Source organism: Equus przewalskii, chromosome 18, assembly GCF_037783145.1.
Source record: "Equus przewalskii isolate Varuska chromosome 18, EquPr2, whole genome shotgun sequence".
In the NCBI taxonomy this organism is placed as follows: Eukaryota; Metazoa; Chordata; class Mammalia; order Perissodactyla; family Equidae; genus Equus; species Equus przewalskii.
The window spans coordinates 29,555,455-29,579,307 of NC_091848.1; the positions used below are offsets into that span (position 1 = coordinate 29,555,455).

Sequence of the window (23,853 nt, forward strand, 5' to 3'; positions counted from 1 at the left end):
TTGAAAGGATTTAATAACTTGTGATCAGAAAATTTGGCCAAATTGGAAGCTGATATTCAGAGCCTGGTAGGATTGCTTTTTTTAGGCTTTCCTCCCCAAGCTACAATGAAGCTATGTACTCAGAGGGAAGGAAACAAGCTAAGGATAATGTAGTTGAATGAGTGTGTCAGCCCTTGCTAAGCAACTAACATCTCCTGTTTATCTTAAAAGGCTTTTAACCTCTCCTGGAACTGTTATCTAGACCGTCCCTGATTTAAGACTGAAGGGAAAAAAAGTAGGTGAAAGAAGCTTTTGGAGACGTAGATTGCTATGGAAGCATCCTTGCCCAAAAATCTAATTTAAGGAAAACTTTAAAATGGAGGCTGTAAGACCCCTGTTTGCATTTGTTTGTGTGTTTAAATGCGCATCTATGCAAGCATCTTATACTCATGTGATGTTTTTCTACCTCTGAATGGTATTATCAAGACTAGTTTATAAGAGAGCGCTATTTAATTGACTTATAAACAAGGTGTATATAAATTGAGTATACGCTCAAAAAAAAAAAAAAAAACCCAATAACTAACCCAAATGAATTTCAGGATCACATGATCTAGGAAACTATTCAATATTAAAGCTAGTTTAAATTTGTTGGCTTAATTAAAATAGGCATGTCTTTGATGTTATCAGCATTAAACATAAAACTCTTGTTCTATGTAGGTTTACCAAATGTTAAGCAAGTTCATGTTATCTCTGCTACAAAAGTGGCAGCAAAAAAAATTTGATGGTTGATTTTATCTAATGTTTCATGAAGTTTTTATAAGCAATCTAAACATAATTATTGGGAACAAGTGTACTAAATAGATGTAAGTAAGATAAAAGGTGAACTTTTTATGTGTTATGGTATATGTACTTAAAAATATCTTCCAAAATCATTTTGGTAACTTGAAACCTTAGAACTTTGCTAAAGTAGCTTAAATTACGTAAATGTAAGTATCTAGATCATTTCCAAACAAGACAAAATATTAGACATTAATTACTAAGTACAGAGTTATCTACTTTTGGCTTCTTATTACAGAAAAAGTTAAAAATATTTGGGTTTATTAATAAAAGTGTTTTGTTCCATGCTGACAAATTTCTATGAGAAAGCACATGTTTCTAGAAAGTATTTATAAGTCTGCCAATCCACAGAATACTGATGTAAAAGACAGTTCATAATTGCTTACTTCTTAGTTTTCACTAAAAATTAAGGGTTAAGAATTCTAATTAATATATGTGATTAAAACTACTAAAATTAATAAGGGAAACATCTCTTCATACAAGGAAGGCAAGATATATGTTTCCAGTAATAGACGGTGTGAGGAATGGAAATACATTCATTGTGAAGAAGAAGGAAAGTAGTTTTTCTCCTAAGGAGAAGATGGGAAGGATGGAAGGCAGGGGACAAGAGCTGAACAAAAAGGAAATCATGGAATGCTTGTGAAGGGAGATCTTTGGAGAGGCATTTTGTGCCTGGCCAGGACTGGCTGGGATTAAAATGAATTTAATTGAAAGAATGAACTTTAATATCAGACAGAAACTGATGCAGGACTAGAATTTGGTTTCCTCTCTATTAAAAGACAGTTTTCTTGGACTGTTCATCTGCTCTTGACAAAGAGATTATGAAAGGTTTTTCTTTATTTTTGAGCAAGTCTACCTAAAAGGCAGGAATTCTATGTTTTGTCAAAATAATTTTCTACATTTAAAAGGCTGAGACCTTGCTATTGAGAGCTAATATTTTTTTTAACTGTTTGACTCTCTGTGTTTGCCTTTAACATCTTGTATTGTCACTTTGGTTAAATGGATAACTAAGCATTGTTTCACAGTGACCTATGATCCTATTTATAGACCGTGTTTTGAAATCTTTGATATTTTTGACAGACTTCTCCAAAATTCAAATCCTAAATAAAGGCTTTTATTTTTTTTTTATCTGAAAGTAATTTTGAGAATTTTCAGGGGGCCCCTGGGACTTTGCAAAGAATTGGTTCTCTCTTCCTATAGAAAGGGAGATACTAACTAATTAAGCATATTTGGTATGTTAAATCACATGGGAAGCATTGTCAAATAAATGTTGATAAACCTTCTTAGGTTATATTGCATGGGTGAATGTTATTAATATGTGTTCTAAAAATTATACAAAATTCTTAAAAATCTTATATGTCCTAGTATAATGTTATCAGTCATAATTCTAGGTATCTTAAAGTATTATATATCACAGAAATGATCAAATTTCCTTGTCAATTGCATTGTAATCAAATCTTTATCCATGCCATCTTAAGTCTTTTGTCATTTATAGTTAGTGTTTTACTTTGATGCTTTTTTTTCTGCTTTTTCTCCCCAAATCCCCCCAGTACATAGTTGCATTTTTTTTTTTTAATTTGTGGGTCCTTCTAGTTGTGGCATGTAGGATGCTACTTCAGCATGGTCTGATGAGCAGTGCTACGTCTGCACCCAGGATCCAAACTGGTGAAACCCTGGGCCGCCAAAGCAGGGCACTCAAACTTAACCACTCGGCCATGGTGCCAGCCCATATGCTTTTGCAAATACATTTCATCTTCAGGAAGATTCATGAAAAGCACCCTGACACTTTCAGTTTTCTGACAAACTTTCAGATCATAAAACTAAACTAGGTAAGATATTATAGAACTCTAATGGAGAAACTGATGGCTTCATAAAATGGCTGACAAAAGATCAAGAACAAATATTAATTATATGTGACTACACAAACCAAGGAAGATGCTCTGATGTTTTGTTTTTCCAGATTTAAAGAAGTCTTTTCTCTTAAGCTATCAACAATTTTGTAAGATATACCTTTGTGAACAAAGATGAAACATTTTCTCTTTCTTTCTATCTGATCCCTCTAGAATTCAGAAACCCTTGGTGAGTATTCTTATTTTCACTTTTATAAATAATCAGGCCAAGTTTTAATATAAACAAATTAGTTTTACTGTGATTATCTTTGGTTAAAAAAAAATAAGGATAATTGTAGAGAGAAAAATTATGTTTGCACCCTTGTAGATATTAGATTCTAGTCCTGTTAACTGTCTTTGAAGTTTTGTTATAAACTTGTAGGCTGGACTCCCCTGGCCTAAAGTATTTGCTGATTGTTCACAGCACCCTCTTTAAAATATACAAACTCACTCCACATGAGATAGTCACCATCGGATCAATGTCTATTGGTATACAACCTTCTGCTGATTTCTTGTTGTCTTATGCTGGTATGACCAGCTACTATAAGTCTCTAATGTCTTATACTCAGGTCTATCCTTTACAGCTTATAGAAGCTTTCCTGGATTTCAATTTAGAGAATCCTATTGGTCACAGTCTAGAGCCTGGTAACTGGGTATTCTGGAAGTGTCCTCAGAGGAAGACAGCCCTTGAGCCTGGTTGGAAAGAGCCTTACCAAGTGCTCCTGACCCCTGACACCGCTGCAGAACTAGAAGGCATTTAATCCTGGAGTTACATCTCATAGCTAAGAAGTCTCTACCTGACATCCTATCCTGTACAAATGCTGGAGGCCTCCAAACCAAATTGACTAGGAAGAAAAACAACTGACATCTGAGGCAGACAGCTTTCCCCACATGGCCAGAAAAGGCTTCTATACCTTTTAATCACTCTTGCTTCTTACCTTGTTTTCTCCCTCTCTTTCTTGGCAAGACAATACCCTGATATGCATCTTCCAATCTATTATAAAAGGGGGAATTCTTTCTGATTGTTGGGGTTGTCATCAGAAGCCTCATTCTGTACACGAATCTATAGATCCTTTAATTACCAATCTCTCTGTCATTCTTTCCCTAATTCCCTATGCTAAGTGTCTAGAACTCCTGGCCTAACCAACCAAGTCTTTGGTTTAGTTGATTTCATTATAATGACTCCATGATTTGTGCTCCCTTAGGGTATATTTTCACTTGTACTTGGCAGAAAGATCTATAGGGAACACACTGTTTAAATTCCTTTCTAACTAGAGATCATAATGCAATTTGATTATTGGTTATACCTATTTTATTATATGATCAATCAGAAACTCAGCCTTGGGCATCACCTCTGAATCTACTTCACAGAGTAAATGTGAAATTAGCTGAATGCATAGTCAAGGGTGTTCAACGCCTGATGGTAGCAACCCCTGGTAGCAAAGATACCAGATTTGGAAAAATACTTTTTCCCTGGGTAGGCATTACTATGAATGAATGTATGATCAGAAATTTATCTATAACCCTGGAGGATGTTGCTAACTCTGTCACTAAAGCAATAGCTTCCCAGGAAAATTCTTTGGATTCCTTTGTACAAGTTGTATTATGTAATAGAACTGCTCTTGGGTACCTCCTCGGTGAACAAGATGGGTTTGTGCTATGATAAACACCTCTGTTGTACTTGGGTAAACACCTCTGGAGAAGTAAAAACTGAACTAGACAGAATCTGAGCACAGGCTAAATGGTTAAATCCAATGCTGACTGACATCCCATAAGTTCTTTGATTGCTTTAGCTGGCTGCCCTCAGGAATTACTTCCTCATTCAGAGCTATTCTCCAGTTTGGACTTAGCATTTTGTTGTGTATTATAGAAATTCTCACTGTTGTAAAACTGTCTCTCCTGCATAGCTCAATGTTAAAAAAAACACTACTCAGATAATGGTTGCTCAGTACTTTGAAGTGATTACTAAGGCTTATGAGTCTTCACCTGAGAAACTTCAAGGAACTGCAGACAACATTTGCCCTTAAAGGAACTTGATGGTAAGGCTCTTCTCTGCTCTGGCACTCTTGTTGCTCAAACACGGCTTAATGCTCCTATCAAAACCACTTTCCCTCCTATGTGGGTCATGGCGTACCTGAAATGAGCCTTCTTGGTAACCAGGAACAACAATGCTTTGATGGCTGATCAGCAATGCTTTCCAATTGTTGATCAGCAATGCATTCAAATGGTTGATCAGTGATGCTTTCAGAGAAAGATCTCAATCAAAAGGGGAAAATGTCAAAATTGACTGTAGTGGAGCCATTTTAAAATGCAGTTGGGGCTGCCTTTCCAGAGAAACTACTTTGCTGTCTTGAACCTTGGAATGGGCCAAAACTTCAGACGTGGTCAAAATGTCAATTGTTTTACAAGCAATGGTTTCAGAAGTCAGCAGGAGAATAGACATCCTGACCACAAAGACTAATGACTGTGGGCTTTCTTAAGATACGATGAATAGTCAGCCAGTGTTCAGCCAAGGCTAACTCTCTGCCTCCAGCTCCAATTAAATTCTTCTTTGTAATACAACCTCCCCTCTTTGCCTTTAAAACCCTCTGACACTACTCAGGTTTCTACCTGAATCCGTGCTCCCAAAATTGCAATTCTTTAACCCCAAATAAATGTTTTGCCTCTTAAATGCTTTGGATTTCTTTTTTTGCAGGTTGACCATTCCTATAGATCAAATAAATTACTCTTACCCTCTAGGAGCTTGTGGTCTTAATGGAGAATCATGCCTATTTTGATAGTTTTTATAAAAGGCAAAGCAAAGTAAATGTTATATTACAGTTTTAAGCAAAAATCTGTGAAAGCACATAATAGGGAATAGCCATCACTCTCAGGTTACAAAGTACAGAATTGCCTAATTTCCAAAACTAAACACGTATCTTCAAAGAAATTACTGCATTAGCCAAACATCTCTGAATAACTTCTTAAACCTCCCAAAAAGCCAAATGTGGATTTTTTGGCATTCTTCTCCCAGGGGCTGTGTTTAATTATCTTAATAATATTCACTACTGCTATTAAAAGAATTACAAAGAAATTGCTATTAAATATTATTTAAACAGTCAGCATTTGATGGGTTTAATGTGTCTATAAATTGCAAACTCTAAATTTTCATATAAGTATAGTAGAGTAGTGAATAATGTGTATGTTATGTATATAGACTTCATAATTATACATGCTGTATACTTTATTACATATTGTATATTCTATATACGTGAAAATAAATTAAAATTATATAATATATTAAAATTGTATATGAATATATAATTTCAGCCCAAATTTTTATTTTGTCAAAACATTCAGAATTAAATGACTATAACCCTTGCTCCTGCAGAAATGAATAACAAACAAAAATATGAAAATGCAGAAAAAATACCTAAAGATTTCAGAGATCAGTGTGGCTAAAGTATAAAGTATATGAGGACAAATGTCTGGAGAGAGAGAGTTTTAAAAGTTAACTGAAGCCAAGCTATGAAAGATCTTCTTGGCCATGCTAAGAATTTGGTGGGCATTTAGGGACTGACTGAAAATTGGCAGAGGAGGGTCAGGTAACTGAGTTTGCCAGATTGACTGATTGAGTGGATATAATTCCATTTACCCAGAAGTTTAAGTAGAGGGACTAGGAAGACTGAGCTTTTACTCAGAAAAGAATATAGGACAAATAGGCACAATTCTGGGACAGAGGAAGAGTTAATCTAACACCAGTGTGACACTGGAATTTGTGGATTTAGGAGGCAAAGGAATGGGACTAAAGATACCCCTCCCAGCCCTGAGATAGGATTTTGGCTTGGATGGTTACTACTAAATAAGAGGTCTTTCATAAACTCTTTGTTCCTTCTGTGATATATCTCAACTTAGGGAATTTCTCTTCTCCTCCTCCCCAGATCACACACTTGCTGAACTTCAGGAATTTAATTTCTCCTCCCTTAGTTACACTTTCTCTCACTGAACTTAAGGAATTTGAGTTACTTCCTATCATTTTTTAATCACCCTATTTGGCAATCCTGGAATCATTTGAACGTGGTCTCACCTCATTGGTATTATTTCTGCCCTCTGTAAACAAGTCTAGTGTATTTCCTGGGTCCATTCCTGGTTGTGTTATCTCTTATTCATTTTTTTTTTGAGGAAGATCAGCCCTGAGCTAACTACTGCTAATCTTCCTCTTTTTGCTGAGGAAGACTGGCCCTGAGCTAACATCCATGCCCATCTTCCTCTATTTTATAGTTGGGACGCCTACCAAAGCATGGCTCTTTGCCAAGCGGTGCCATGTCCACACCTGGGATCCGAACCGGCGCTGGGCCCCCGAGAAGCAGAATGTGCGAACTTAACCACTGTGCCACCAGGCCAGCCCCTCCATCTTTCTTTAGTGTAAGCAGCATAATGCTGTGGAAGAACTCTGGAGAGGAAAAGAAATTTTGGTTATATTTTTTGCCATTGATGGCTGTTTAGCTTTGGGCAAATACTTTACCTCACTGGGCTTCTGGTTACTCATTCATGAAATACAAGAAGGGGGTGAAATAGATACAAGTTAGTGACTTTCCTATCCGTAAAATTCTGTGAATCCTAGTTTGTCTTAGGTGACCTGAGAGCCTGCCTATCTGTTCTCCCTTTATGGGTCATGATTGTATATTTATTATTGTATTTATGAGTTTATATTTAAATAATCTTATTCATTTATTTATGTAATATATATTTATTGAGTTAGTGCTGACTATATGCCAGGTACTGGCCGAGCACAAAGAACAGGACAATTGTGGCCAGTCCCTTTAGAGCTTACAGTGTAACTAAGAATACAAATGAATGTTCACAAGGGTGACGAAAGTAGCAGAAGACAGAAGTAGAGGGTACAAAGGGATGTAAGACAGAGGAATCTCTCCTAATCAAGAAAACCTCCCTTATAGGACTTTACTCAGAAACCTAAAGAATGAGAGTGTCCTGGGAAAGCAAAAGGAAGAATGCTCCAGACAGAGGGAATAGCATGTTAGAATGACTGGAGATGGGTGAGCACAAGGATTTGAAGGAAGGTCTGTATAGCTGGAGAAGAGAGAATGAAGGAGAAAGAAATATATAGAGGTGGGTGTGTGGTCAGATTTTGTTCAGGGCATTTGAGCTAGCTCCAGGTTTTGGATTCTATCATGTGGACAATAAAAAGCTTCTGAAAAGTTTGAAGTATGGATGTGCCCTGATCATATTTACATTTTAAGAGTTTCAATGAAAACAAAATAATAACTAACTTTTATTGCATGCTTACTACAGGCACAGCTGTAAGTTCTTTACATCAATTGTCTTACTTAATCCTCACAAGAACTGTATTAGTTTCCTAGGGCTGCTGCAACAATTTGCTACAAACAGAGTGGCTTAGATAATAGAAATTTGTTCTTTCACAGGTCTGGAGGCTAGAAGTCAGAAATCGAGTTGTCTGCAAAGTCATGCTCTCTTTGAAGGCTCTACAGGAGAATCCTTCCTAGGTTTTTCCTAACTTCTGGTGGTTGCCAGCAAGCTTTGGCATTCTTTGACTTGTAGATTCATCACTCCAATCTCTGCCTTCATCTTCACATAGTATTCTCCCTCATGTCTCCCATCTTCTTCCTTCTGTCTCTGTATCCAAATTTCCCTCTTCTTATAAGGACACCTGTCACTGGATTAGGGCCCCTCCTAATGCAGTATGACCTCATTTTAACTTCATTACATCTGCAAAGACCCTATTTCTAAATGATCACATTCTGAGGTTCTGGGTAGATGTGAATTTTTGAGGGGGGGGGTCGCTATTTAACCTGTCACAATAACCTTAAGACATTAACCCAAGTTAAGAGGTGAGAAAACGGAGGCATTGTGACATTAAGAAGTATGTCAAAGGTCTCAAAGATAATATGTGGCTGAAGTGGATTGGCAGGGAGGCCACTTAGGAAACCAATGCAGAGTGATGATGGTAGTAGCAGTGAGGATGGAAAATGTAGATTGTTCTGGTGAATATTTTTAAAGTAGAATCAATAACATTTGTTGATGATTTTGATGTGAGGATACATGAGAGGGAGGAGTTAAGAAAAATTACCAGTTTTCTGACCTGAGCAACTGAGTGGAGTTTCTATCATTTACAGCAATAGAGAACACTGGCCAAAGGCAGCTTTAGAGATAAAGAGAATACATTCAGAGTTGTTAATGTTGAGTTTGAGGTATCCATGGAACATCTAAGTGGAAATGGATGTAATGGTCTAGCATTCAAGAGAAAGGATTGGGCTGGAGCATCAGAAAATTAAATCATTCATTCATCATTCACCAAGTATTTGTGAGTACCTACCATGTATCAGTTACTGTTATAGGCACCAAGGACATACCTGTGAACAAAATAGGCCATTTCTGCTCTATACATATGTCATTCTTAATGGTGGAGATGGATGATAAACAGCAAAAATAAACAATTTCAAATAGAGAAAAGTGCTGTGTAGACGACAAAAACAGATCATATGAAAATGAATGATTGGTAGAGATTACCTTCTTCAGTTTGGATTGCATGAGTAGGTTTCTCTGAGGAGGTGACATTTGAACTGAGACCTTCATGATATGAGGAGCTGACTTCCTGGAGCTAAGTGTACAAAACCCCAGGGGCAGGGATGTCCTTGTTGTTCATGAGGAACAGAAAAAAATGACAGTGAAGCTGGAGCATAGGGAACCTAGGAAGTTGGGAGGGTAGTAGGGGATGAGGCCAGGATGCCAAGGTCAGTAGGAAGCCCTGCATGGGTATATGTGTGTGCATGTGTGTATCTTTGGAAGTAACAGAATCTGATTTTTGTTTTGTTTAAAGCCATGGAAATGGAAAATATCACCCAGGCAGAGATAGCAGAGTGAAGAAAAAGACATGCCTGCAGTTACTTAAGTCTCATGGAGAAGAGGTGGTCAGACCAGAAAATAATACGCTTTCACATCTACTTCCCCTATTAAATTGAAAGCAGTTCCCTCATTGCCAAAACACTTTTCTTGCACAAAATTGTGTCAATATATATTTAACAGATTAATTTCAAAAGATAAAAGGCAATAGTAAGGTAGGACCCCCATTTGTGGTATTTTTAATCAATGACACCAAGTCTTTATTTTTTTCCTGAGTCCATGTCCTTGGCTATGTGACTTTAATTTTTTTTTTTCCACAAAAAGAATGTAGTATACTTTCCCAACTGTTGACTTGCATAGGATTTGACTGTGTGACTTATTTTTCCAGGTGGAAATGACAGTGTGCCAGCTCTGAACGCAGACCTCAAGGGGCCTCATGTGTCTTTTCTTACACTCTTGCCTTTCTGCCATCACCATAGGAAAGAGATGCCTTGGCTAGACCCAGGCAGAGGAAGGAGGATAATGGATGCCAGAATGCAGCTGCCCCAGCTATGCTGCCCCAGAAAGCCCAGCCTAGAGAAGATGCCCTTTGTTAAGATGCGGGTATGTACTGTCATGCGTTGCTTAATGACAGGGGTACATTCTGAGAACTGCACTGTTAGGCAATTTCGTCCTTAAGCAAACATCATAGAGTGTATTTACACAAACCTAGATGGTATAGCCTACTACACACCTAGGCTATGTGGTACTAATCTTACGGGACGACCATCATACAAGTGGTCCATCATTGACTGAAACGTCATTATGTGGCACATGACTGTGAGTGAGTCTTGCCTAGATTAGCCTACATCAACCCAGTCAACTCACAAGAATAAAAGTTAGAAAAATGAAGGTTTGGCATTAAAACCACTGATTTAGGTGGTGGTTTGGTATGCAGCAGTAGCTAGCTGATACACCAATCTTTTAAAGGGGTGACCTAGTTGAACAACCTATAGAACAATAAGGAATTGATGGGTGTAAGGAATTGATGGGTGAGTCAGTGCAAGGCATGAAAGACAGCAGTTAGTCAGCACTCACATCTAACTGTATCTCAATATTTCATGAAGGTTCTAAGAGTCCAGGAGAATATATACAAATATATATACATTATATGTATATATATATATATACACAATATATACTATATATATATACCACATCTTCTTTACCATTCATCTGTAGAAGGGCACTTGGGTTGTTTCCACATCATGGCTATTGTGAATTGTGCTGTAATGAACACAATTATTAGGGAAATGCAAATCAAAACTACAATGACATATCACCTTACACTGGTCAGAATGGCTATAATTACCAAGGTAAAAAACAACATATGTTGGAGAGGGTGTGGAGAAAAGGGAACACTCATGCACTGCTGGTGGGAATGCAAACTGGTGCAGCCACTATGGAGAACAGTATGGAGATTTCTCAAAAAATTAAAAATACCAATACCATAGATCCAGCTATCCCACTACTGGGTATTTATCCAAAGAATTTGAAAACAATGATCCATTCTCTTTTGTCAATGACTTTGGCTCAAGGGCCCCCAACAGTTTTGCTAAAACTGCCTTAGCCTGCAGGCAGTCTAGGATGCACCCAACCTCCTCGCCCTTCCTCCTTTATTCTGAGTTAGACTTGGTTGTGGTCTGGTTTCTCTCTCGGTCTCCTCCAGTTCCCTCCATATCTTCTTTCACACAAATGTTTCCTCTAATAAATTTTTTTGCACATTTAATCCCATTTTGGCAGCAGCTTCTTAAGGACCCAGCCTAACACTCTGGCCTTCCTGAGTCTGTTTCCTCATGTTCAAAATAGAACCCACTCCGTAGGATTGTAATAAGGTTTAAAAGAACCAATGAATTTAAAGCAAAATTGTATAGTGATTGGCATTTATAAAGTTTAAATTAATTAATAAACTCATTTATTATTGTGGTTGTTATTATTACCTGTTAAGGTATTTTTGTAAGTCAAAAACGTGTACTTCATTAGCAGATTCTGTGCTGAGGACTGTCTGTTGCTAAAGAGAAATAGGTGTAAAATAAGTGGAAAATGAAATAATGATCAAGAAGCACCCTATAGACACGATTGATGCAAATATAAGTAGTCAAAAAAAATCACAAAAAGACCTGTGGTTATTTTACCTATTAGCCATCCATAGTGAAAAGTGGTATTTGATGCCAGGGTGAAGTAACCTGGCCTTGGTGTTATAGAGACATTGGGACTAAGTTCTCTTGATTATGGAAAAATTCAAGAGCATTCAGGTTAAACATCTCCCAAATATAAATCAGAACGTCAAGGAGAAGTCTAGCAAGTGCCGCAAAATGTTTTTCTTGGCTTGAATTATCCCAGTAATTACATACATTCTACATTTTACTTAGGTAGAGGGCAGGCACACAGGTAATTAATGGTCTTAATTTGATGGTGATTGCAATTTGGATCACACGTTACTCAATGTTACTTGTCTGAAACTGAAACTGGAGGGCAACTAAAGGAGTGGGTTTGTTTTAAAATAAAGGAAAATAAAAAACCTTAACGAAAGATGAAGGGAGTTCAGGATTGCTTCTTTCTAATGTCAAACACAATTAAAAATTTTTAAAGAATAAGGAAGGATTACCAAGGGAATTTTAGTTTGCTTTTCTAGACACTGTGCTTAGCACATAAATCCTCAATAAATATGTTGCGTTTAATTATATTGGAGTATTTCAGAAATGGGATACAGGGTTCAGAACAGAGGACAGGACGTAGATCTCCCCTACAGATCTACAAAGGATGAAAGTGGAAGGATGAACAAGGTGAACATTCAAGGTCATTTCCAGCTTTAGGAATATTTATGCACTATTCTGGAATGCTTAATCCAACAGCAAATTCCACTTTCTGTAGCAAAGTGCCGTTTGAATTACTTAACCCAGACAGAGCTAATCAGGTTAGCTTCTAATCATGTAATTAGAAATCAAATTAGATATGGTTGAGAAAAATTGCACAGAAAACTGCTGTATTTGAATGTGATGGCTTTCTTTTTCTTAGTGACTCATTAGTATAAACCAAAACTACAATTTCAGGACATCAAAAGGACCTTGAAATGCTGCTGTTGCTTTCAGAATAGTTTGGGACCCCCAGTGAGCATCTCTTAAGAGTTTATCAGGGCTCTGTTCCTTTTCTCATGTCATCTGCCTCCAGGCAATGGGTAGATTACTGGTTTTAAGCAATTAGGATAGCCCTAAATTATTTCATGTTTGGCTCTCTTCTTTCTTCTGCCCTTTAGAAATAGGTGTCAGACAGACCTGAATGTGCAATCAGCTCAGTATCTAGAAGTTGTGTGACCTGGAAAGGCCCTTGATCCCAAGTTAATCTTAACTTCCTTCTGAGTCTCTACTAAACCCATCGTAAATGCTCAATAATGTTTGTTGAATAAATGATCTTATAAAACGGAATCAACATAGTATTTTTGTGAGGATTAATTATTATTATTATGAGAATTAATATAAAGTCACAGAGACTGCCACACACTTGGCAATCCTGTATGTTGCTTATTGTTATATTATTAACTAGATTAACTATAAGACTGTGCTACCTTCATCCATAATTCTGTCTGAGTGACCTAGTGTGAGCAATCTACTCCAATAACCACTTCACTGTTCTCTCTGCTTTCCATCTCTTCTTTTTAATCCCTATTTTCCATTCTACTACCAGTTATTTTTCTAAAATATAAATTTTATCATGACAGGCCCATGATCCCAAGCCTCCAATAGCTTTCCATTTTTTTGTGGATATGGCCTTCAAACTCCTAACAGTAAAAAAGCCCACACACACACAAAAAAATCCTACAGCATATACTCTAGAAACGTTTATATTTAATTAGCTATTTATTATATTCATAGACCATTAAGTTGTTATACTACTTACATTATAAACACATAAAAATAAACCTTAAAAAAAGTTGTGATCAAGATTAAATAAACACTAATTTAAAAGGTTCTACTAATCGTGGTGGATATATTTTAGTATTCAAGCCACAATATTCACTTAAGATAAAGTCCATTTTAACAATTGAGATATCAAGTAGTTGATATCTCGATATAACTTTTTTTGTTTGTTTGTCTCTACCAGGCCTACTTGTAAACATCATTTTTAATCATAGAGTTGCAGACAAAGAGCTGGTTCCAGTAGAAAAAGTGACAGCCCTGCTGTTCCTGTGGAGTTTGCCTCTTTTAACATTATTACTCTTTTCAACTCATGGTTTCTGTGTTAGTTTCCTATGGCTGCTGTAACAAATTATCACAAAACTGGTGGTTTAAAAGAACAGAAATTTATTCTCTCACAACTCTGGAAGCCGGATGTCTGAAATTAGTTTCTCTGGGCTGAAATTGAGGTGTTGGCAAGCTGTGCTCCCTCTGGAGGCAGGCCCTAGAGGATAATCCTTTCTCTGTCTTCTAGCTTCTGCTGGCTGCCAACATTTCTTGGCTTGTGACCACATCACTCCAATCTCTACCTTCGTGATTACACTGCCTTCTCTTCTGTCTGTATCAAATTTCCCTCTGCCTCCCTTTTATTAGGATGCATGTGATTTCATTTAGGGCCCACCTTGGTAGTCCTCAATAATCTGCCCATCTCAAGATCCTCAATGTAGTCACAGCTGCCAAGTTCTTTTTTGCTGTATCAGATAACATTCACAGATAAGGACATAGATATCTTTGACGGTGGGGGCGGGGGGGGGGGGGTGATTATTCCCAAAGCTCCTTTGCAGGAATCTTTAATAAGCCTAGATAGGCAGAATTCTGAAGTGGCTCTCCAAATTTCCATTCCCTTGTATACACACCTTTTATAAATCCTTCTCCTTGGGTGTGGGTGGAATTGTGACACGACAGATTTCATTCTTGTGATTATGTTATGTTATATGGCAAAATTGATTTTGAAGATGCAATTTATGTCCCAAATCGGTTTATTTTGAGTTAATCAAAAGGAAGATTATCTGGGTAGCCCTGACTTTAAAAAGAAGAGATTTGAAGCATGGGAGAGAGATTTTTCTCTTATTGGTCTTGAATAAGATGGAAGCCACCATGAGTACTACAGCTAAAAGGAACTGAATTCCTCAATGAACTCATTGAATAACTTGAATGAGTTTGGAAGAGAATAGCAAGGCTCAAGTGGGATGGAAGCTGCAGTCACTGCTTTGATTGCAGCCATGCAAGACCTTACAAAAGATCCAGGTAACCCATGCATGGACTCCTGACCCGAGAGAACTGTGAGATAATAAATGGGTGCTATTTTAAGCCACTTAGTTTGTGGTTCATTGTTATTCAGCAACAGAAAATAGTAACAGGATAGCAGTACAAAGCCAGGTAGCCTTTTGTGAGAATTGGGGTATCTAAACTTAGACAAAATCGTCTACTGATATGGATACATGTAAACTGCAATATGTGGCTGTACTCTCAATGTAAATAAGTGAGAGGAAGTGCCACTGTCAGCCTCCCAGCCTTGTGGGCCTCCCAATTTATTCATCTGAGGATACTTTGCTTAGCACATGTTTGACATTTGACTAGTTGACCTAAAGCTAGACAGACTACCTAGCTGGTCTAACAGAATCTGAAATCATTACTCTGACATTTAAGGACCCCTACAATGTGATTTCAACCTATTTTTTGATCACCCTCCCTCAATCCACCTCCCATCCTCGTGGCCCATTTGTTAATGCTAGAGCACTCACTCATCTCCAAATGCATAGTTCTGTTTTCTACGTTTTTTAAGACTCTTATTTCAACAGCTTCACCAAGAATTCCCTTGTTTCCCTTCACTTGCTAAACTCCCTTTCGTTATTCAAGATTCAGCTCAAATATGACCTCCATGGGAATCCTTCTCAGCCAACTACCATTTTTGGTACAGGTAAAATTTGTCATATCTTTGTCCATTAGGCCTTTGTACATACCTTTGGTACAGCACTCATATCGCGGTATTATAATTAGTTTTTATTGCATTTATTACTGAATTGTGAATGTCTTGAGGCCAAGAACTGCATATTATTGATGTCTTGTTCCCCTACTGTGGTGGGCATCCTCTCTTCTGATAATAACACAACCTTTTCTTTGGGAAACTATTCTTTCTCCACGTGTTTTGTGTTGACTGTCACAGTCCTTTTGTTCCTATGATGGCAGGACAGGTGGACCAATCATTGTACCCTCAGGCCTGGGCTACAGTCTGAAATGGCATGTGACCTAAACTGGGCCAATGCGAGTCCTTTCTACTTTTTAAAAATAATGACAGTAGGGAAGAATTTTGTCCTCCTTGGTTGTAAGACTGTGGGGAATGTAAGCCTAGAACTGCTTGAAACCATGAGTTAGGCCTTGTGGAGTTTCTGCCATTAAAGAATGAAGGCGATAGATAGGAAGAAACAGAGGGAAGAGATGGGAAATCCTAAAGGGTTTAAGACCCTGGATTTGGATGTCCCTGAGACCAGATCTACCCCTGCCACTTCTGATATCCCTACCTTTTTGTGTCAGCTCATAAAGTCTTCTCTTTTGCTTTCAGTAATTGGATTTCTATACACATTACAGAGTTCTGCTTAACACATCTGGAATACCTAACAAGTGGACTGGTTCACAGAAGGTGTTCACAGTAGTTGTTCAATGAGTAAACATTATTCTACAGATCTTTCATTTTAGGAGTGGTTTTTATTTTATTGATCTAAAGAAAAGAAACTAAAAGAATCTCAAATATATATAAAACATTATGAAGTTATTTTTAGAACTCCCTTGTGTTAGCCTTACTCTCACACACAAGAAACCCTCCTAGGAATCTGGCCTCTTTCTCACACCATCATTATACACTATCAGAGATAATTAAATGTCTGTGATAAATAGGATTGCTGTGGCTAGACTCAGACTCATTTGCTTTTGACTTGTTGACACCTTTCACTTTGTTGTTTTTATATTTTCGTTTCTACCAACATATAGATTTCTGTGATCTTTCTTTATCTCACTTTAGCCAAATACTTAAACAGTTACTGACTTGTTGAAAATCCCCAGAGTTTAATCTTTTCTTTTAAATTTTTGATTTGGGAATATAAGGGCAATGTGCTATGCGCTTTATTTATTGTTGGCTTTTTGAAAACTTTCTAATAAAAACTACTTAAGAAATAATTTTGTAGAAAGTTCCACCTTTTCTTTGGGATGAGTTAAAAATAATAAGAATCTAAGAGAAAACATCAAACCTCAGATTACTAGAAAAATAATGTGATTCATGGGTTTTGCATATTATTCTCTAGTGATTCTAATAATAAACACACATGTTGTTATGACAGTTTAGAAAGACAGTTTTCCTCACAATCCTGTAAGAACCAACATAGGGCATTTTAATAGTATGTTCACATTCGCTAACATCCAGTGACGTGTATATAGTCAATGCCAGGAGATCACCCATATAGAAGGAAAATCGCAATATAACTAATTATTGTCATGCTTAGGTATGAAATCAGACTAAAAAGAATGGAGCAATATCCAGGTTCATAGTTAGATTTCTAATTTGTCGATTTTCTTTTTTTTTACTATTCTATTTGAAGGACATCTGAAGTTCACATTTTACCTTTTAGGGTCTTTACCATGAAGATCTTTAGGGTCATTAAAAAGTGAACTGTGAGCCAGCCCTGATGGCCTAGTGGTTAAAGTTTGGCACTCACCACTTTGGCAGCTCGAGGTTAACTTCTGGGTGGCAGATCCACACTACCCATCTGTCAGTTGCCTCGCTGTAGCGGTGGCTCATGGAGAAGAACTAGAAGAACTTACAGCTAGGATACACAACCGTGCGCTGGGGCTTTGGGGAGGAAAAGAAAAAAGAGGAAGAGTGGCAACAGGTGTGAGCTTTTGTTCTTTTAAGTTCTTATACCAAATAAAGGTAAACAATAAATTAATAATCACGTCTTTAGGTTATTTTTATAACTGCATTTTATGAGATTAAGAGGCACCAAACTTGAATATGTCTTTTCCTTTTTTTCAGATTGTTCTGCTTTAATTGCTAATAAAATATTGCTATAGTAAGCATAAGATGATCTGAAAGCCATTATAACTTTCAAATTTAGATAATCCTTATTTGTAACAAAATGTTTGCATACATGGAGCATAGATACATCATGTCTGAGTGAATCTGTAGATTTTCAGACTAATGTGCCTGTTGATGGAAATTTTTTGACCTGCCAGGCACAATTAACACTGTAGTAAATTACTGATCTGTGGTCAGCCAAAGGCATGTTTATCCAAAATGATTAGATAACCTTCCCCAGTCTTGCTTAAAACCCAGCGTTATTCAAATTCGAACATATAAAATAATTTACCTTGTAATAAACCTGACATTTAAAAGCAATTACGGATATGATATTCAATAAATGGTATTGAAATAGCTCTGTATTTTTAAGAAAATAAAGTTACATCTTTCCTTTACACCACAAAGTCTTGCTAAAATAATATTCAATGCTATAAAAGAAAGCAAGCATTATTATTACAATTATGAATCATTTATATAATTTTGAATTTTAATAACTGTAGATTCATTATTTGTGTTGAAAATATTTTATCATTCAATTATCAAGCATGTTATACAATATTGCACTCAAATTGAGAAATTATCCTGTGTGAACTAGTATACAAGGATATTAGTATAGTCAGTAAGTGTTTCTTCATGCTAGATTATACACTCTCTCACTTTATAGTCTCAAAAGATAAAAATTAATGCTTCATATTATGAAAATGCCTTCTGATTGTTATCCAATATACGCAAAGTTTTTTTCAAATACCCTACCCACTTTAAAGGAATTTAAATTAATCATAAACCTCATTTTTTTAATCTCAATAAGTTGCCTCCATTTTTACAAAGGATGTTCTGAAGGAGTCAATATCCTCTCAGGGAGTATGTCCTAATTCATACTTTTTGTATTATTGGCAGAATTCTGGAGATGTGCTTCTAAGACAGGAGACTTCTCCAAACTATGCAGCTAGTGAATAGCAGAGCTGGGATTAGAATCAAGATTCCAAAGTTCTCAGTTAGGGGAGAGTATGACTTGACTCTACTTAATCGTTAAACCACACTTTTCCCTAACTGAGAACTTTGAATTTTGTCATTGAAAAATTTCCCACGTTAATTACCTCCTCTTTATCCTCACAGCCTACACTTTGGTTGAAGCATTCTATCTTTTTTAAAAAAATTTTATTGTGGTAAAATACATGTAACACTAAATTTGACATCTTAATCATTTTTAAGTGCACAGTACAGTAGTATTAAATGTATTCATAATGCTGTGCAACCATCACCATCATCCATTTCCATAACTCTTTTAATCTTGTAAAATAGAAACTCTATACTCATTAAGTAATAACTCTCCATTTTCCCCTTCCTCTCAGCTCCCGGCAGCCACCATTCTATTTTCTGTTTCTATGATTTTGACTACTCTAAGAATCACATATAAGTGAAATCATACAAATTTGTCCTTTTGTGACTGACTTATTTCACTGAGCATAATATCTTTGAGGTTCATCCACACTGTCAGAATTTCTTTCCTTTTTAAGGCTGAATAATATTCCATCGTATGCATCTACTACATTTTGCTTATTCATTCATCCCTCAATGGGCACTTGAATTGTTTCCATGTTTTAGCTATTATGAATAATGCTGCTATGAACCTGGGTGTACAAATATTCTTTGAGACCCTGCTTTCAATTCTTTTGGATGTATACCCAGAAGTGGAATTGCTGGATCATATAGTACTTCTATTTTTAGTTTTTTGAAGAACTGTCATACTGTTTTCCATAGCGACTGTATCATTTTACATTCCATCAATAGTGCACTAAGGGTTCCAATTTCTCAACAACCTTGCCAACATTTGCTTTCTGTTGTTTTGATAACACTCATCCTAATGGGTATAAGGTAGTACTTCATTGTAGTTTTGATTTGCATTTCCTTAATGATCAGTGACGTTGATATCTTTTCATGTGCTTATTGGTCATTTGCATATCTTTTTGGAGAAATGTTTGCTCAAGTCCTTTGCTTATTTTTGAATTGGGTGATTTTTTTCCTGTGGAGCTTTAGGAGTTATCTATATTTCTGGATGTCAATCCCTTATCATATATATGGTTTGCAAATATTTTCTCCCATTCTGTGGGTTGTCTTTTCACTCTGTTGATAGTGTCTTTTGATGGAAAAATTTTTAAATAGTCATGAGGCCAAATATGTCTATTTTTTTCTTTTGTTGTTTATGCCTTTGATGTCATATCCAAGGAACCACTGCCAAATCTAATGTCATAAAGATTTTATCCTATGTTTTCTTCTAAGAGTTTTATTGTTTTAGGTCTTACATTTAGGATCTTGATAAATCTTGAATCAATTTTTTATACGGTGTTAGGTAAGGGCCCAACTTCATTCTTTTGCATTTGGATATCCAGTTTTCACAGCACCATTTGTTGAAAAGGCTGTCCTTTTCCCATTGAATGGTCTTGGCAGCCTTGTCAAAAATCATTTGACTATACATGAGGGTTTATTTCTGGGCTCTCTGTTTTATTCCATTGGTCTAGATGTCTGTCTTTGTGTCAACACTGCACTGATTTGAATACTAAATCTTTGTAGTAAGTTGTGAAATCAGAAGTGTGAGTCCTCCAGTTTTGTTCTCTTTCAAGATCGTTTTGGTTATTCAGGGTCACTTGAGATTCCATAGGAATTTTAGGATGGGTTTTTCTATTTCTGCAAAAAACATCATGGGGATTTTGATAGGGATTGCATTAAATCTGTAGATTGCTTTGGGTAGTATTGACATTTTAACGATATCAAGTCTTCTCATCTGTGAACAGTGGACATCTTTCCATCTACTTACACCTTCTCTAATTTCTTTCAGCAATGTAGTTTTCATCGTACAAGAGTTTCATCTCCTTGGTTAATTTTGATGCTAAAAATTTTATTGTTTTAGATGCTGTTGTAAATGGAATTGTTTTTATAATTTCCTTTTTCAGGAAATGAACGATTTTCAGATTGTTCATTATTGTTGTATAGAAATGCAACCGATTTTTGTGTCTTGACTTTGTGTCCTGCTACTTTGCTGAAATCATTTATTAGTCCCACCAATTATTCTCTGTGTGAAATCTTACGGGTTTTCTACATGTAAGATCATATTAGTTGCAAACAGAGATTATTTTGCTCCTTTTCTAATTTGGTTGCCTTTTATTTCTTTTTCTTTCCTAAATCCTCTGACCAGAACTTCCAGTATTATGCAAGTGCTCTTTATCTTTGCCTGGACTAAAACAGCAAGCACTTAACTATTTTCTTTGCCTTCATTTTTTTCTCCTTTCCTCTTCTCAGTTATTCCTCCACACTTTACCCTGTTCTAAAGGGATCTTTCTAAATTCCAAATATGATCTTTTAGGGCCTCTGATTTCCCGAAGACTAAAGTCCAGTTTCTCAGCACGACTCTTAAAGTCTGTCACAAACATGATCTGAACTTACCTCTCCGACCCTATATCACATCCTGCACTCTCATTATGCATTTTCCCACTTTAGTGCTTTACTCATGCTTTTTTTTGTCAGCCTAGATTGAAAGTCTGCCTCTTTTGTGCTGTTTGTAAATTCTTCCCTTCCTTTAAAATCCAGTTCAAGTGTCTCAGCCTGTCTAAAGCCATCTTGGAATCTCCCTGTGACTTATATTTCCTTCTTCATGATCCTACAGCACTTCAAACTAGTCTCATGGCCCTTATTACATTTTAATTTATATTAGCAACAGTTTATCTCTCTGCCACAATTTTTAAATTCTTTGAGGGGAGGAATTGTTTGTTTTAAATTTGCATCTTCTCCAGGTCATAGGGAGTAGCACAGAGGCCTATAAGTAGTAAATCTTCAATTCATTGTTATAGATTGGGATTCTAAACATGAGACTTATACATATTGAGGAATAAGAAGTATTATAAAATAGTAGGAATTTGAGATTTTGAACTCTGTTCCTTGGGTTCTCTCCTTGGGTTGAATATAAATTTCTTTGTGAAATGGGGAAAATTATTTTCTTCTAGCCTCAAATTCCTGTTTTGTAAGCCCAGCACGTGACTCTGTGGATTTCATATCATAATAAGGCCCACTGAGAGATGCTATAAAGATAAATCAGAAATAAGTCATGATTTACAAAGCATATTTTCTTTTACAACATAAGAAGAATATCTAACCATTAATGCATTCGTTTCCCCAATTCAGCAACTTTCAAAGGAGAAAGGCCACATAGGACTGAGGACATAAGTAGCATAAAAATCTGGTGAATTCCTCCTGAATACAAACAAATGGATCAGTCAGATAGAGAAACTCACTCTATAAATTCTCTACCACATACGAAAGGTGGGCAGGAAAGTAAGAGCATCTCCAGGGAGAGCAGCACTGGTAAGCTGATTGCAAATTGTGTAGCGTTTTAAGATGAGAGCAGGCTGCTTATTCCCCGGATGTCATAATTAATCTCCACAGTGAATTTTTACTGGAAAATTCAAACATGAGTTCATTGCTCAAGACTCCAACATACCAAGATTGTATTAGAAAATAGCCGATGGTCTGATTTATTGTATTGGCCTGGCTAAATTGAAATTTAATGAACAGTCTTTTAATTAAATCCAGTTCTGCTGCAGATTATGTTTCTTTTTTCCGGTTACCATTCTTGGAAGGACTTCAGTAGTTATTGAAATTTATAGTTCAATTTAGTAGGTAAATTTACCTAAATAACAAAACTTATGGCCATTCCTTTGGAAAGTTTTCATGATCCAGGACATTATTGAAACCTAATTTATTATTATTATTTTTAAAGAAAGCAGCTTAACAAATTGAAGATGATCTCATCCTGGGCTAACTTTCTAATATCCTATTGTTTTGATGTATATGTTTACTTAACTTAATTAAATTATTATTGAATAGAAGTCTTTAGGAACTTTTTTTAGAGCACAGTATGATTTGTCATCAGGGTAGCAATTTTCTGTGTATAATTGAGTACTTATAAAGTGCCAGAATTTGGTCATGGAAGTGTTTTAAGCACTTCCCACAATCTTGTTTGTACTATAATTTGCCCTATCTCTGCAAAAATGTTGCTAAATAAAGATTATGATCAATTTTGCTCCTGAATAAACAATCCTGACATTTAAGTTCAAACTTCACACATCTTGCATGAAGGGCTCCTAAATCTGACTCTCTCTCTACCTATTCAGCATTATTAACCATAAGTTTGGTCCACATACTCTTGAGCTTTAATTCCATATAAGTTATTAGTAAACTCTCGTTGAATTAAATGAGTGAATTCAGACCAACTTTATTGCAATCTTACAGTTGTTTCTAACCAGTTAATGGATACAACTCCATGCTTTTTTGATAAATTTCTTGTTCTAGGTTGTAACAAACTGTATATTCAGTCAAGGTTCACTTAGTGAAAATATTTTAAATATCAGCATTAGTTATAAGTGTGAGGAGGATCCAATGAAAAACAAAATCTCATTCTTCACAATTTGATGGTTGGAGCAGGCAGGCAATACTTATAATGTGATCTGTGCTGGTGATCAAAGTATCATAGGACACTGAGGAAGAGGAGGCAGGCTAAGTCTGCTTGGGAAACAGTATGTATGAGTTTTGGCTAAGTCTTAGAGGATGAGTAAGCGTTCCCAAAGCAGAGAATTGGTTAGAGTATTTCAGAAAGAAGAGAGACGGGGCAGAAAGATGCAAACAGAAGATGGAGAAAGGTGTGTCCAGCAAATTTCTGAAATTTTAGTGTAGCTGTAACCTATGGCTGAAGAAGGAGCTGTGGGGCTTGATGTGAATGAAGGCCAGGATTCTTAACTGGGCTGGACTGGCCTATGTTGTGTTGGGCTGAGATAGGCTTAACCCTTGGCTGACTCTTGACCTCTAAACTGTGGAGCAAAGAAGAAACTGACTACAGTATTTAGGGCAAAGTAGATAAGAAACAAAGAAACCTTGCAAAACAAGCATAGATGCCCAAAGAGCTAGACCAGAGAGTCAGAAATCTAGGCCAAGGAAAAGGGTTGGGTTTTAGAAAGATTTCTCTGGTGCTAGAGTGGCATGTGAGGAAACTGAGGCAGGAAGGTCATTTTAGGAAGCCTTCTCAATCATTAAAATGGAGATGATAAGAAGCTGCACTGACATAATGAGAGGGTGGAAATGGGGAGGGTGGGTGAGGTAAGAACAACGTGTAGTTAGAGCTTTCAGGCCATTTACGTTTAAGGTAATCATTGATTTGGTTGGACTTAAGTCTTAT

General features: G+C 36.5%; 1 protein-coding gene across 1 annotated transcript in view; it reads left to right on the forward strand.

Annotated features, from left to right (window-relative positions):
* The window catches only part of CLDN16 (claudin 16), a 94,253-nt gene that overhangs the window by 29,281 nt on the left and 41,119 nt on the right, over positions 1 to 23,853 (forward strand). Inside the window, exon 2 of the mRNA XM_070582520.1 lies at positions 10,046 to 10,169. Within this exon, the coding sequence (XP_070438621.1) occupies positions 10,046 to 10,169 (124 nt within the window). The remainder of the gene's footprint in view (positions 1 to 10,045; positions 10,170 to 23,853) is intronic.